The 16,198-nt window shown below is 45.9% G+C and overlaps 1 protein-coding gene across 1 annotated transcript in view; it reads right to left on the bottom strand.

Moving 5' to 3' along the window:
- Nucleotides 1–16,198, bottom strand: part of ITPR3 (inositol 1,4,5-trisphosphate receptor type 3) — a 123,062-nt gene that overhangs the window by 41,511 nt on the left and 65,353 nt on the right. Inside the window, exons 18-25 of the mRNA XM_036767319.1 lie at nucleotides 15,161–15,343; nucleotides 12,791–13,042; nucleotides 12,445–12,589; nucleotides 9,001–9,145; nucleotides 5,856–6,052; nucleotides 4,046–4,175; nucleotides 2,279–2,336; nucleotides 1,116–1,281 (exon numbers count right to left, since the gene is read on the bottom strand). Of these exons, the coding sequence (XP_036623214.1) occupies nucleotides 1,116–1,281; nucleotides 2,279–2,336; nucleotides 4,046–4,175; nucleotides 5,856–6,052; nucleotides 9,001–9,145; nucleotides 12,445–12,589; nucleotides 12,791–13,042; nucleotides 15,161–15,343 (1,276 nt within the window). The remainder of the gene's footprint in view (nucleotides 1–1,115; nucleotides 1,282–2,278; nucleotides 2,337–4,045; nucleotides 4,176–5,855; nucleotides 6,053–9,000; nucleotides 9,146–12,444; nucleotides 12,590–12,790; nucleotides 13,043–15,160; nucleotides 15,344–16,198) is intronic.

The following is a 16,198-nucleotide window of genomic DNA, read 5'->3' as shown; positions in this document are numbered from 1 at the left end:
TCCAAAGACTATTGGGAGAATCAAGTAAGAATATCAATATATGTATTTGTGTGTTTGTATGTATGTGTGCGTTACGCATATGTATGTGCCTACATGGCTATGTCTATGTTTAATCCTTTCTCTCTCTCTATCTGTATGTATGTAGGTGTGTATACATGTGTGTTGTGTGTATATAAATGCATATACATACGTACGCACACACAAAGGACGACATGGTCCTTTATAAATCTTAAAAGCATTCCATAAATTTTTGCTGTTATCATTACCACTACCTGTGTGATGACATTGGGCGAGTTGCTTAAACTCTCCAAGCCAGGGGTAGGGAACCTGTGGCCTTCAGGCCACGTGTGGCCCTCCGACTGAATCCAAACTTCACAGAACAAATCCCCTTCATAAAAGGATTTGTTCTGTAAAACTTGGACTCCGTCAGAAGGCTGCACCCAAGGACCTAGAAGGCCTCATGTGGCCTCAAGGCCACAGGTTCCCCACCCCTGCTCTAGGCTTTCCCTCCTCACTCCCCAGGCTGCTGGAAAACCCACCACTACAGAGGCCCCCTTCCTCCATTTGCCTTCCCCTCTCCCCGCTCAGTCCAGCTATGGGACTCCTTGCCACTATTGGTGTCACCCTTCATCTCTGCCTTCCTCCTTCGCTTGGATGGGATGAGTCAGATAGAGGACCACATGACCATCTCCTCTGCTCCTATGCCCTGGTCTCCCAGGACAGTCATCAGACGGCTGGGTCCTGCCACATGACCCTCTGCTGAATCCATAAGACTTCTAGGCCTTCCCATCTGTCCTCCAGCTAAACTTTCTTTTTACGTGTCATTTCCTCCGATTAGAGTGTGAGCTCTTTGATAGCAAAGACTATTTTAATTTTTCTAATTGCATACCCAAAGCTTAGCACATAGTGGCTGCTTAATCTCTGCTCCCCCCACCCCCACAAAGCTGTTGGGAAAAACCAGTGGGAAGAAGTGTGAGAGACACCACTCCCCTGGCAGATATTATTTTAATTCTGGTGGAACTGGCCCTCATGGTGTTGATGGCTCTTCCAGGAGGATTTACAGCCTGGAGTCTGGGCTGGGAGAGGGAGGCAGGCAGGGCATAAAGGGGCCTCACCTGTTTGAAGGTGTGTATGACCTCCTGGCGCTGGCTGAAGTGTTTGAAAAGCAGCTGCAGAGAGCCGGAGACCAGAGGGGCATAGTCATGCATGGTGAGATGGATCAACACCCTTAGGAACATGCGCCCACCTTCGTCATCCACTTCTAGCATGCTGCTGGTCTTCCTGCTCAGTCAGGGAAAGAAGGGAGGGAGAGAAGGAAGGAGAGAGGAAGAGAAAGGGAGGAGAGAAGGGAGAGAGGGAGGAAGGGAGGGAAGAAAAAGCAAGGGAGGGGGAGGGAGGGAGGGAGGAAGGAAGGGAGGAAGGAAGGAAAGTAGGAAGGAAATGAGGGAGAGAGAAAGGAAATAAGGAAATGGGGGAAGAAGAAAGGAAGAAGAGAGAAAGAGAAAGGGAGGAGAGAAGGGGGAGAGGGAGGAAGGGAGGGGAGAAAAAGCAAGGGAGGGAGAGGGAGGGAGGAAGGAAGGAAGGAAATGAGGAAGAGAGAAAAGAAATAAGGAAATGGGGAAGAAGAAAGGAAGGAGAGAAGAAAAGGAGGGAGGGAAGGAGAAAGGAAGGAAGGAAATGAGGGAGGGAGAAAAAGAAATAGAGAAGAAAGGAAAGAGGGAAGGAAGGGAGGGAGGAAGGGAGGGAATGGGCAAAGCAGAGAGAATGACTATAAAGAGAAGGAATGTCCTTGCTGCTTTCTAAGAAGTTGAGTTTCAAAGAGGAGGGTGAACAGCAAAATTCCTAGACAAGGGTAAACATACTTCAAGGAAACCTTAAAAGAAGAACTGCCCCTCCTTTTACTCCAACCTGTGTCTGATAGGAAGTTACCTCTGCCCATTTAACCAAAGGCCCTCCTGTCCTGGATAGATGGATAATGGATCCAGGTGGAAAGTAGAACAAGCAAGGTGACCTCTGAGCACAGGGGCACTCAAGTAGACCTTCCTGGGCTTGGGGGTGGGGGGACGGGGCAGGGGGGAGCATCAACCAGTGAGAGGTGGGTGTGTCTCAGAGAATCTGGGGCAGGAAAGGGGGAAAGCAGTAGGAATGTGGATTTTTATCTGTATTCGTTCTGAGAAAGCTTCTGGCCATGGGCTTCTGGTCTGCCACCTGCCATAAGGGTGAGCTCCTCTTCCCCCACTAAACAGGGCCTCCAGTGCAGAGACCTGATCTTACTCACCCCATTCCAAACATAGCTTCTGCTTGCTCCCCAATGCGATCCAGGTTCATGTTAGCAGCTTTTAGGGATGAAACACAGAAGGGAGGGGAGAAGGGGGATATTTTTTCGACAGATCAAGGGATCAAGCTAGCTGATCTCCTTTGCCTATCTGCAGACCTCTATCCCCCCTGTCTTTCTCTACCCCCACCAAAGCACATGGCCCATCAGGGGTATTCAGGCTCAATGAATCAATCAATAAACATTTATTAAGGGCTTCCTACATGCCAGACACTGAGCTAATCGCTGGGGATACAAGACAGTCCTGCCCTCCAAGAGCCCCCAATCTAATTGGGGAGACAATATGCAAACAAATACATACATATACATATACACATGCATATACACATACATATATATATATGTATATATATATATATATATATAAACAAGTTATATATATAGGATAAAAACGAAATAATTAACAGAGGGAAGGCAATAGAATTAAGAAGGCCTGAGGAAGGTTTCCAGTAAGAGATAGGCTTTTAGTTGTGACTTAAAGGAAGCCTAGAAAGTCAGTGGGCAGAGATGATGAGGGAGAGCATTATAGGCATGGGGCACAGCCACAGAAAATGCTCCAAGCTTAGTGAAGGAGTGCCTTGTTCGTGAACAGCCAGAAGGCCAGTGTCACTAGATCTAATAGAGTGTGTTGGGCAATTAGGCTGGAAAGATGGGAGGCTAGGTTGTGAAGGGCTTTGGATGCCAGAGTATTTTGTATTTGATCATGGAGGTGATGCGGAGCCACTGGAGTTTACTGGGTAGAGGTCAGACCCGCAGTTTAGGAAAATCATTTTGATGATTGAATGGAGGGTGGATTGCAGAAGGGAGAAGACCCGAGGCAAGCAGACCCACCAACAGGCTCCCAGTCTCTTTTGGGAACCACCAAATGCAGCAGCCAAAATGAATCCACTTTACATCAGGGTGATGTGATGCTGTGTAAAATGCTGGGGAGGGTACCAAGAAACCCGAGGTCTGATCCCTGCTCTGCCAATGACTTCAAGCCTAGTCATTTACCCTCTGTGTGTCTTGGTTTGCTTCTCTGTAAAGTAGGATGGAGGGGAATTGAATAGATGGTCTCACTAAGGGTTTCCCTTCCAGTTACAACATATTTTTGGGTACTGTGATTTGTTTAAGCATGTGACTTCATATCTTTAGGCATCTGTTTTCTCCCCAGTTAAGCAGGGTTATTAATAATAATATCTGACCTGCCTACCTCACAAGGTTACAGTAAAGAACATAACAGATATTGGAAGTGGGAGTACCCACCTCCTGACAAAAAGATGATGGACCACATATGCAGAATAAGACACATTTTTTAGACATGCCCGACGTGGGAATTTATCTTGCTTGACTATGTGTATCCATTACAAGGATTTTGTTTTCCTTTTTTTACCCCAGAGAGAGTGAGAAAAATAAAATTTAACAAAATAAGTAAAGGAAAGCTTATCAGAGCAGAGGGCAAGCCCTGTAAGGAGAAGCAAGAGCTGGCTGCCTCAAGGCAGGAGAACGGCTGTGGAGAGAGGCAGAGAAAAGACAAGGTGGTAATAAGAACCACAAGGAGCTTATCCTGGGTCTACCATGACTTCCCCACGTGACCCTGCACAAGCCACTCAATGTCTATGAGCCCATCCCCCATTCCAGGGAAGGCAAGAAAGACAGCCTTCCCCAGCCCACCCTCCCTAGCAGAAAGGAAGGAAGACTCTGGACAGAGAAGAGCCCAGGGACGCTTACTTGTGGAGTCAAAAGCTGGAGCTGTCCCATCAGCCCCACTGTCTTGCATGGGGAAAACTTCTACAAACTCCTTCTTGAAGACTGAGAGCAGGTAGGAGATGCGATAATCCAGTCGCACATTGAGAATAAACTGTTGGCAAAATGGAGAAGGTGAGGTCTCCACTCTGCCCCCATCTTCACCCCCATCATGGAGGGGCAAATTCCTTTCAGTAATTGATAGTAACAAAGAAGTATGGATAGCCCCAAACTCTGATTTTTTTAAACCAACTTCCATTTGTATTTTGGATGCATTTTGACACTACTAGATGTGAATGTGTCTGATATTGCAGAAATTCAAGATATATAAACCAAATGGAGCCTTGATCATAGGCTTCTGTTTCATTTCTTTCTGCACCCACTATATGCATTTGTACCACTGTAATGATAATGGAACTGAAGATCTTCCCTGCCCATTAATAGGCCTCATATGGAGCCCATTAAGGGAAGCTTGATTAGGGGAGGCACCTTTTTCAGGAAGGCCCACACTTTTTGCTAATTTCTACTTAGGCACTGGGTCACAGAGGGTTGTGATGCCCTCTGACCCTGAAGAAGTGCATATATATATTCTGAGGTTAGCATTTTGCTTTGGGGCTCATTCATTGGAAGAGTGTCCATGTGATTTGGCCAGATGAGACTCTGGGTAGCCATTAAGGATCTCCCCCACCCCAGGCTTTGAAAACCCAGATGTTAGTGCTTCTCTGTCTGGTAACTATGTATGTATGTACTTCATTGGTCAGACAGTTAGAAGCCCTGTCTGTTGGCTTTTATTTCTCTGCTTGTAATTTCTGTTTGTATTTTCTCTGAAGTTCAGGGTGCTGACTTTTCCCCTGAACTAAGTGAATGGTATATATGTTTAATTAAAGTGAGATTATAAACCCCTTAAAGTTGCTTTCCTTAGAAAAGCAGATCAAAGAGCCTCTGCTAGCAGCCCTCCTGTGTGCTGGTGTTATTGGTCTTACAGCTGCAAGCAGCGTTGCTGTTACAACTACATCACCATTCAGACGGATGCAAAGCACCACAGCTTTACCTCACTCCAACTTTCCATCTCAAATTTTCCTCCATCAGAATTCTGTGCTCCCAATACTCCTCTAGAGGCAGGGGGAAGGAAAGGGTTTTGAAAACCCTGAAATACAGGGCTATTATTATATCCTTCCTATCCCAGTACTGTACCTGCTCACTACCCGAACTACAGGGGGCAGTTGTTGGGCAGATGCCAACCTAGCAGTTACGCTCGACAGCCTGAAGCAAAGAGGATGATGGCTACATGGTCCAACAGATAGAGCACGGGGCCTGGAGTCAGGAAGACCTCAGTTCAAATCCAGCCTTACTAGCTGTGTGACCTAAGTAAATCATTTAACCTGTTTGCCTCAGTTTCCTCAACTGTAAGATGGAGATAATGATAGCACCTATTTCACAGGGTTGTTGTGAGGATGAATTAATATATATAAAAAATTGCTCAGCACAGTGCTCAGCATAGTAGGTGAGATATATATATATATATATATATATATATATATATATATATATATATGTGTGTGTGTGTGTGTGTATATGTATACACACACACAGGAAAGAGAATAAGCGTGTGTGTATGTGCATATATATGTGTGTGTATATATATATATATATATATATATATATATATATATATATACACATGCACACACATACACATACACACGGGAAAGAGAATAAGCATGTGTGTGTATGTGTGTGTGTGCGTGTGTAAATGACTATTCCCTTTCTCTCCCTCTCCTGCCATCCCAACTACCTGCAGGATTTCTAGGATTTTGAGTTTGGTCTCCATCACCACAATGTCTTCATTCTCCACGAACTTTCCCCGGTCCATTGACTCCTGGGTCCCGGCAGTGGGGAGGCTGGGAGCGTTGAAGATGGACTGCTTACGGCTCAGCACCATGGTGGACATCATCTGCCCCACCCCCTGGATGGACCGACGAACATTTTTCCCTGGAGGAGATTGGGGTAAATGCCAGATGTGTTAGGTGACATTGGAACTGGAGGGATAAGGTAAGCTAGGGAGAGGATGCTCTGTCACCCCCCCCACCCCTGCTCATGGGCATCAGCCACCTCTTCTACACTTCATAAGTATAGAAAAGCCTGAGTCCATCCCGCCCTTGTCTCCAAGCCCCATCCTATTCTGAGGGTTTTCTCTGTGTTAGAGCCTGCACTAGGAGCTGGGAGGGAATGAGTGGGGCCCTCAGAGAGCTCCCAATCTTGTCCTATCCTAACCAAGGAGACAGGCCACATCATACACACACATAGCTACTCTCTGATGCAGAAATCAGACACAATTCAGCAGACACATGAAGACACCAACTGCTGCTGCCCTTACTCCCAAACTAGCTTATATTTGGCAGCTTTATTTATTTATTCACTTCATGTTTATGCTGCATATATTTATATGTGTGCCTATCTCCCCCACTAGAATATAACTACTTGAAAACAGGCACTGTTTCATTCTTTATACCTCGCTATTGCCTGGCACGTAGTAAGCACTTCCTAAAAAATTGATTAAATTAATTAATTGCATAATTTGGGTATACACATGAAGTAAGGAAGCAGAGCATAAAGGAGAAGTAAGAAAAGGGCAGGATTAATCAGGGAAGGCTAACCTACCCATTAATGAGTCCTGATTTAAGTTTGGGAGGCCAGGCATTTGGATAAACGACAAGATGAGTCAGGAGGGGGAGGAGAAAGGCCTGCAGGAGGCAGTTATGTGAAGGCAGCTAGTAGACACAGCCCTGGGCCTGGAGGAAGACCCGAGTTCAAATCTAACCTCATATACTTATGAGCTATGTGACCCTGGGCAAGGTCACTCAACCTCTCTTTGCCTCAGTTTCTTGATCTGGAAAATAGGGATGATAATAGCACCTGCCTCTCACGGTTGTTGAGCAGATCAAACGAGATAATATTCGTACAGTGCTTAGCAAAGTACCTGGCACATAGTAGGCCCTATACAAATGAAGAGGATGTTGACAGGGTAGTAAACAGGTCAGCCTGGGGCCCAATGAGAAATAAGACTAGGGATGGAATGAACACGGGCCTTGGTGGATGGCATCTCGCAGGCCAATCTGAGATTAGATTTGACATTACTGTACATAAAGAGTCGTCAGTTACTTCTATGGTGGCAAAGAACTGGGAATTGAGGGGATGCCCATCAGCTGGGGAACGGCTGAGCGAGTCGTGGCACGCGATTGTGATGGAGCGCTATGGTGCTGTAAGAAATCACGAGCACGATGATCTCAGAAAAACCTGGGAAGACTCCCATGAACGGATGGAGAGTGAAGCGAGCAGAACCAGGAGAACACTGCACCCGGTAACAGCAATGTGCACGATGAACAGCTGGGAGTGACTTAGCTATTCTCAGCAATACAGTGACCCAAGACAACAACAAAGCGCTCATGATGAGAACTGCTATCCGCCCCCAGACAAAGAGTCTGAATACAGGCTGAAGCACACTATTTTTCACTTATTTCTTTTCTTTTTTTTGGTTCACGTTTTCTTTTACAAGATGACTGATACGGAAATATGTTTGCACATGTATAGCCTATACCAAATTGCTTACCATCTAAGGGAGGGGGGAAGGGAGGGAAGGAGTGATATAATTGGGAATTCAAAATTTTTTAAAAGAATGTTAAAATTGGTTTTATATGTAATTGGGGAAAAATTAAAATACTATTTTGAAAATATATGTAATAGATACATATAAAAATACATATACATATATATTATACACACACACATAAAGAGCTGGCTAGGCTCTGGGATTGTGTCTCTTCCGTCAGACTGGAAGATCTCTGAGGGCAGACTTGTATCCCTCATACCAGACTTGGAGCTCCCTAAGAATGAGGAGTGTTTCCCTGGTCAGGCTGGGAGTTTCCTAAGGGAAACAACTTTGTCTCCGTCCTTAGACTGGAAGCTCACCTCCATGGGATTGAGTCAATCAGTTAACTAGAATTCAGGAAGTGGCTACTAAAGGTAGCCGACAATCCGTCAATAAATATTAAGGGCTAGGCCCTGTGCTAAGGGCTGACACAGACTCCTTGGTCTCTAGGAGACCTCAAGGGGGTACCCAGCCTAGCCCAGTCAAGCAAGGGGAAGGGGAGGGAGGTAAGCAAGGGCCAGAATGAGGGAAAATGGATTTATCTGGTGGCAGGGTGAATTGTAATTTGTCACAGGACAAGTATGCCTGGGAGAATCTGAGAGCCAGCCCTTATCGAATTCAGAATGCATCATTATCCCATTTCTAACAGAGGGAGTCAAGACACCTGCATTGATAAAATCTCAGGATCTCGGATCTGGAAATAATTTCAGAGGCAAACAACAGAATTTCCATCAACAATAGGAGTTCTTAAACCGGGAGGTCCATGAACTTGTGTTTTCAATATTACTGCTTTCCTTTCTAATCCCATGCCTTTTATTTTATGCCTTTAAAGATATCATTAAAGATATCACATGAGGCCCAGAGACTGCCAATGAGGTCCATGACACAGACAATGGTTAAGAACACCTGTTTTCCTTGACAAGCGAACATCCGAGTCTTGGATGAAAGCCCTCTGGTGACAGAGAACTCATTACCTCCACAGAATAATTCTAATAACACAGGTTTTGCTTAGATAAGAACTCAAATATGCCTCTTTACCCTGCCACTCTTGTTCCTGGCTGGCCCTTTTAGGACCAGACAGCCCAAATCTAGTCCTTGCAGGTGACTCGAAGGCAGTTATCACAGCCCCCTAACCCTCACCTCCAAGTCTTCTCTCAATTAGGCTAAACAACCCAAGTTCCTTTACCTGAGTTTTGCTTAACAGGGTTTGAGACACATTACCCCACCCCCACCATCCTGACTGCCTTTGCCTGTCTAGCCAGGAGGGTCCTAGCCAGGGCCTCAGCCTCACCCCCAGGATCTTCATTGTAGGCCTGCAACAAGACTGGGGGACCCTGCACGCAGTCGATGATGCCCAGCAGTGTCCGGGTAAGGCGCAGCAGCTCGCTGAAGCTGTAGAAGCCAAAGTAGATGAGGTTGTGGGCCAAGCTGACGACCTGCAGCACATTGTTGGGGAGAAAGAAAAGAGGTGTGGGCAAGAAGAAGGCTCCAGACTGGCGATGCACAGGCTGAAAGCATACGGGATTGGAGATCATCATGGGAAGAAAAATGATTCCATAGCTCCTTGGAGCTTTAAGGTTTTAAAACTGTTTTCTTACAATATAAGCCTGTGAGGTAGGCAATGTAGTAATCTTTTTACAGAGGAGGAGATTAACATTCAGAAAAGTGACTTGCCCAAAGTCACGAAGCACGATGAAAGCCTAGCTAGGATGAGAAGCAGGGGGTTTGTTGAGGGTTTTGCTGCTGTTGTTTGTTTGAATATTTTCCCCCATTGCACCATTCATTACCACAAGAGGCGTGAAAGGGGAAAAGCTTCAAGAGACAGCTGGGAGGCACAGGGCTAGAGCGCCGGACTTGGAGTCAGGAAGACCTGAGTTTAAAACCAGCCTCAGACGCAAATGTCCTGTGTGACCCTGCCCAAGTCATTTAACCTCTCTCAGCCTCGGTTTCCTCACCTGTAAACAATAATAACAGTACCCATCTCAGGATTGCTATGAGGATCAAATGTGTCACTTGTATATCTAAGACTCATATAAACATTAGCTATTATTACGATATGAAAAGTTTAAACAAATTTCCCAGTGTGAGTTATTAGGAGAAACTCAGTCTCTGAGATAGCTCGGTGGATAGAATACCAGACCTCGAGTCAGGAATACCTGAGTGCAAACCATGTGACCCTGGGTAGGTCACTTCACCCTGTTTGCCTCAGTTTCCTCATCTGTAAAACGAGCTGGAGAAGGAAATGGCAAACCGCTCCAGCATCTTTGCCAACGTGGTCAGGGAGAGTTGGACATGACTGAAACCACTGAACAGTAACAGGGTCTTTGAGGAGGGCTGTGCCCTTCTGTACCCCATCCTGCGGGACCCTAGGCTAGGGGACACTACAGAGTTATCCCGGGGTGGAAACGGCCATGGGCTTGGGACCCTAGGAAGCCAAATTTCCAGTGGTCAGAGCCAACAAATCTGGAGGCAAGAAGACCTGAGTTCAAATCCAGCGCTAGGCCCTTTAGGAGTCGAGACGGGGCAAATCAGTTAACCTCCCTCAACCTCAGTTACTTTAGCTGTAAAACAGGGATAATAATTGCACACACCTCCCAGGGTAGTAGTCAGGATAAAATGAAATGATATTTGTACATAGCTTCGCAAACCTTAAAGCAGCATGTAAAGGCTAGCTATTATGATGACTTTATTATTAAACAAGGGGCAGGTTGGAGGTAGGCTGGAAAGAAATCGGGCAACAGTCATCCAAGAGTGACTGGATTCTGCCTCTTGTATTTTTGTGTCTGTAACAACAGGCTGACATAATAAGCTTGGAACAAGGGCGTATGCTAGCTAAGAGGACTTTCTTAGCCCAGGAACCGAGGCTGCAAGGGGAGAAGATGAGTATGGGGGAAGAGGAGATGTGGCTGAATTGTTAGAGGTCATGTGGGATAAGGATTAAGTGGAAGGACCTTGCTGCAAATCCGGAGGAGGCTCTTTCCCCGACTAACATCAGGTAGTAGAGAAAAGCCCACCTCCAGGCAGTACCCTTCAGGTTTTCAGTATCCCCCTGCACACCAGGCTTCCCCTTTGCTACCCAGAAAGAGATTTAGACAAGGGTGTTCACAGAAATCACAGAAGAATCACAGGATCTCAGCTGGAAGGGACCTCAGAGATCACAGTCCAACCCCCTTCTTTTGCTGATAAGGAAACTGGTGTTCAGAGGGGGAAATGACTCACATGTTGAGTTATTTCCAGAAAAGCCAGAACTAACAACTCACATTTCCATAACACTTTCAGATTTGCAAAGAGCTTTTCTCACACTGGTCCTTTTAGGTGAGTAGGGTTACATTTGGGGGTTCTGGGTTTCAGCTGGTTTTTTCTTTGTTTTTTGAACAGACTTGAGATTTAGTGGCATTCCTAAATGAAGATATCCCCTCTACCAATGCAGGCCAGCAACCATTCTGTAATTTAGGGTTTTAGAAAGCTACCTGAGGCTCTGAGTGGTGAGCATCGTGCAGTATGTGTCAGGGGTGGGACTAGAACCCAGGTCTCCCAGGATGCCTAATCTCTGCATTCCATCTCCCATCTCCACATCTTTACACTGGCTATGCCCTGTGCCTGGAATGTTCTCCCTCCTAAAAGTCCTGGCTTCCTTGAAGATTTAGCTAACATGCCACGTTCTACAGTAGACCTTTCCTGGTATCCCCAAACATTTGTATTTTCTTTTCTAAAGTTATCTTCCATCAACTCTGTGTGTGCCTTGTATGTACCTATTTATTTACATAAATTGTTGTCTTCTACAAAAACATCTTCAAACGTTGTCTTCTATTAGAATGTAAGCTCCTGGAAGGAAGGGCCTTTTTTGTATGTCTTTGTATCTCCAGAACTTAGCAGGGTGCCTGGCACATAGTAAAGGCTGAATCAATGTTGATTGATTATGCCTATTGATCGATTATGCCAAAAGGTTATCATCTCCATTTGACAAATGAGGACACTAGGCACAAAGAGAAGGAGTGACTTGTCCAAGGTCACGCAGTAAGTGACAAGACCAGGATTCAAACCCAAGTCCAGTGTTCCCTCCATCAATGCCATGAAGGCACCATGGGGCTCTGCTTGACCTACGTTAGGGGCTGAATCTAGAACCAGAGGATCCCAACATGTGTGAGTTCATTTTGAGAAAGGACCTCATTGGTCATCAAGTCGACTCCATCCCTTGCCTTAACATCCCTGACAAGCAGTCATCCAGCTTCTCTGTAGTCTAGAAACCAGCACCCTGTCCCACCTAGCATCTAACAGGAGCTTCAGAAATGTTTGTCGAGTGATTTGTCCTCCCATTCCTTGAGCCTTCCTTCATATAGCTCTGTGCCCCCATTTCTCTTTAATAATAATAATAGCTAACATTTGTATATACATATATGTACATATATAAACATTTATATGTACATATACATATATCTACATACACACACACACAAACATATATAACATGTATGTAGTATGCCGGGCACTTAAACACTTTTATAATTATTATCTCATCTGATCTCACAACAACCCCGGGAGGTAGGTGCCACTATTATCCCCATCTTACAGACGAGTTGCCTCATTCCTGAGGCAATTAGAAATGAAGTGACTTGCCCAGGGTCAAACTGCTAGGACGTATCAGAAGCCAGATTTGAACTCAGGTCTTCCCCCGACTCCAGGCCAAATGTTCTATCCTTTGTGTCACTTAGCTGCCTGGCCACCAAGGTCCTACCTCAAAGGTGAGTTTGTTCTTCTCCTCGTTGGCAAAGGGCACAGCCTCACTGACCACATTGTTGAGATAGTCTTCTACAAACTCCATGGTATTGGCAAATTTATTCTTCTTATCATCCCGAGAGTCATTGAGGTTGGAGTCGTAGCTAGAAGAACAGGGTGGGGAGATGGGACGGGTTGGGAAGAGAAAAAGGAAGGAAGGTAGGGGAATCAAGCCCCTGCCTACTCCCTCAGTGTCCCCGCCCCCCAATCTAGAAGGGCACCCATCCTTCAACCTCTGGCCCACTTCCTTATTTCCTGCTCCCCTTCATTATGGTCCCTTTGGCTCTCATGGGCCCAAGCCTCACTCCTTGATGGTGATGGCTGTGGGGATCTCTGTCCAGAGGCGGGCAAACTTGACTGGGGTGACGAGTTCCTGGGGGTCTCGGTCCACATGCACATGCAGCATGAGATGACAAAAGGAAGCTCGTAGATCGAAGGGCAGCATCTCGTCCGCCATGCACAAGAAGATCAGATCCACACCCAGCTGTTGAGAGATCTCATGGATGGCCAGATACTGGCGGTCCAGACACATGCGGGCAAACAGCTTCAGCTGGTATCTGTGGGAAGAATGGTAGTGGGGAGGATTGAAGGGGCATTGGGGGTGGGAAGAAAATGAAATGGGAGTGAGGAATCACAAAACCTCAGAGCTGGAATGGACCTCACAGGTCCTCTGGTCTGTCCTCGAGAAGAGATCTTCTCTGTGGATCAGTAACAAACATTTATTAAGCACCTACTATATGCCAGGCACTGTGCTAGAGGCTGGTGATACAAAGGCAAAAATCAAATAGTTCTTGCCTTCAAGGAGCCTACATTCGATCTAAGGAGGCAAGATGTACATATGAGCATATACAAAATAAATAGAAGGTAATGTAGGGGAGAAGGCATTAGCAGTTAAGGGGATCAGGAAAGGCTTCATATAAAAGCTGGTTATTTGAGCTGAGATGTGAAGGAAACAAAGGATTCTGCAAGATGGAGGTGAGAAGCGAGTACATTCCCAGCATGGGAGACAGACCATGGAAAGGCACCGTTGGGAGGTAGTGTGCTGTGAGCATAAGGAACAGTGAGAAGACCAGCTTACCGAGATAGGTGTGGAAAGGAGAGTGATGTAATATTATTAATAAGGCCAGAACAGTGGATTGGGGTTAGGTTGTGGCAGCTTATATATCTGATCCTGAAGGCGATAGGAAGTAAGCCACTAGAGGTTATTGAGCTGATGAGTGACATATCTATCTATCTATCTCTCTGTCTCTCTATCTATCTATATCTATATTTATGTCTACCTGCCTCTCTATCTATATATCTATGTCTCTATATATGTATGTATGTACATATCTATATCTATATATATGTAGGAAGGTCATTGACAGCTGGTAGATGATGGCTTGGAATAAGAGGAGACTTGAGGCTTTACAATATCTCTGGCAAGTGGTCATCCAGACTCTGTCCAAAGACTTCCAGGTAAGGGAAACCCACTAACTCCCATGGAAAATACATGCTTCTTTTGGACATCTCTAATTATTGGTTTTCCCCCCCTTTTCAGGCCAAAACCTGCCTCTCTGAAGCTTCTACGCATTGCTCCTGTCTCATGGGGTACTCCTCCACATAGAAGCCCTTCAGATGCTTGAATACAGTTTAAGAAGGGGCAACAAGTGGGTGGGGGCAGGGACAGGGGAAAGGTAGGAGGGGGAGGAAGAAGGAAACTACGGCTGTGTCTGCCCAGGATGAGTCAAAGCATGCTATTTAAACTGCAGTGGGAGGGATCTAGACCAGGAATCAGCCGCTTACAGGGCTTGCATCCCAAGTCTTCCTGTATTCGCTCTCTCAAGCAGAGGGAAGGTGAGCCAGGTGGGGGGAGGGGAAGCAGCCCGCCCAAAAGACAGTTACACCCCAAGGCCAGATCAGATAACATTTCAGCAGGCATTCACTGGCTATCAGCCTAGTGAAAGGACTGGGCACAGAGCAATGGCATTAGGGAGAGAGAAGGAGGGAGCAAAGAGGCAGAGATTGCAGGAGACAGCATCCAAGCTTCACCATCTCCACAATTCTGCTGGGGGCTGGCCCAGCCTGGCCCACTCCAAACCCGCAAAACACCTTTGGCATTGTTGCAGGAGTCGCCAACCCCTGGTCTAGACAGCTTGGTGGTGGCATGGGTAGAGTACTGGACTTAGAGACAGGAATGCCAGAGTTGGAATCCTGCCTCAGACCTTTACTGTGTGACCCTGGGCAAGTCACTTAACCTCTATCTACCCCAGGTTCCTCATCTATACAATGGGAAATAATTATAATAATAGCTTTTCTCCTTCCATGGCTGTTGTGAGAATCAAATAAGAAATGCACGTTAACGTACTTTGCAAACCCTAAGGGACAATACTATTATCACCACCACTAGTGATGACGATAGTGATAAAAAAAATACAGTTATGGTACTTCCACCTATAAGGGCGAGAGATCCATTCTGAGGATCTTTTATTAAAAAGAGTCATTTAAACAAAAAGGTAAGGAGCTTGCTCGGCTCCCCCCGTAGGGGATGGAGTGTTAGCTGAGACGTGAAAGAAGCTACTGATTTTAAGAGGGAGAAGTAAGGAGGGAGGGCATTCCAGTGGGAGGAGGGGCCGGGAAGCCAACAGAAAGGCACTGAGATGGTTGGGTTGGATGGGATCCATGGAGCTGCCTACCTGTAGTAGCTGAGCACGTTCTCGTCGTGGGCGTTGCCTGCCCGGGCCTCCTGGGCCAGCTGCCGAATGCTCTTCTCATGGTGTTCGTTGTTCTTGTCGCTCCAAGTTAGCCACACTTCCTCCTCTGAGTATTCAATGCTCAAGTACTCGTGGGACTGAGACATTTCCTTCACCGGCCGCAGCCTGTGAGGAAAACACCCAGTCGGCTTGAGCCCCAGCTTGAGAGCTTCTTTCTTCTAGAACCCCAGAATTCTTCTAGAACCCTAATCCAACTTACTCCCATCCTGAGGAAATCAGAGACTCTGAGAACTGGGAGAACCCCTGGAGATCACACAGTCTCCATAGGAGCATGCTGGAGCCAGCTCAGATGGCTTTGAGAGAACCGATAGTTTTAATTTTCAGAGTGAGCGTTTACACCTCAGAAACCAAACATTACAAATTGATTTACTGTTCTGTTCATTGCCTACAAGTAACAGAGTGCTGGGAAAATGTGTTAATAATGTAGATTAAATTTAAAAGTGTATCTGAGCATTCCTTTTTTAGGGGGAGGGAAATTTGTTTTTAAACATTTACCAGCATACCCCTGAAGTCAAAAAGCTCCCTAGAAGACATTCTGTCTAACCTCTTCGTTTTTGTATATCATTACAATCACAGAGCTAGAAAGGACTTTAGAGGCTATTGAGTTCAACTCCAATATTTTATAGACAAGGAAACTGAGGCCCATAGAGGTTTAAGTGGCTTGCCAGGGTCACACAGCTATTAAGTGTCCCAAGCAGGATTTGAACCTAGGTCCTTTAACTCTAAATCCAGTGTTTTTTCTCCTATACTATTGGTAACATCCCTTCTGGCAAAGTTTGGACAGGTTGCCTTGCAAGGGGATCTGAGTCAATAAAGACCCTAAGAGTTATGCCTCTATCGATGTGGGTCCCCTCATAAGGCAACCCATCTAACTCTTGCCAAAAAGAGTGCTACATATCTTATTCTTCCTTTATATTTCCCACAGTACCTCACCCTGTGTTTATTACATGCTATAGATGT

Source organism: Trichosurus vulpecula, chromosome 7, assembly GCF_011100635.1.
Source record: "Trichosurus vulpecula isolate mTriVul1 chromosome 7, mTriVul1.pri, whole genome shotgun sequence".
Lineage (NCBI taxonomy): Eukaryota > Metazoa > Chordata > Mammalia > Diprotodontia > Phalangeridae > Trichosurus > Trichosurus vulpecula.
This window is presented reverse-complemented; position numbering and strand designations above follow the sequence as displayed.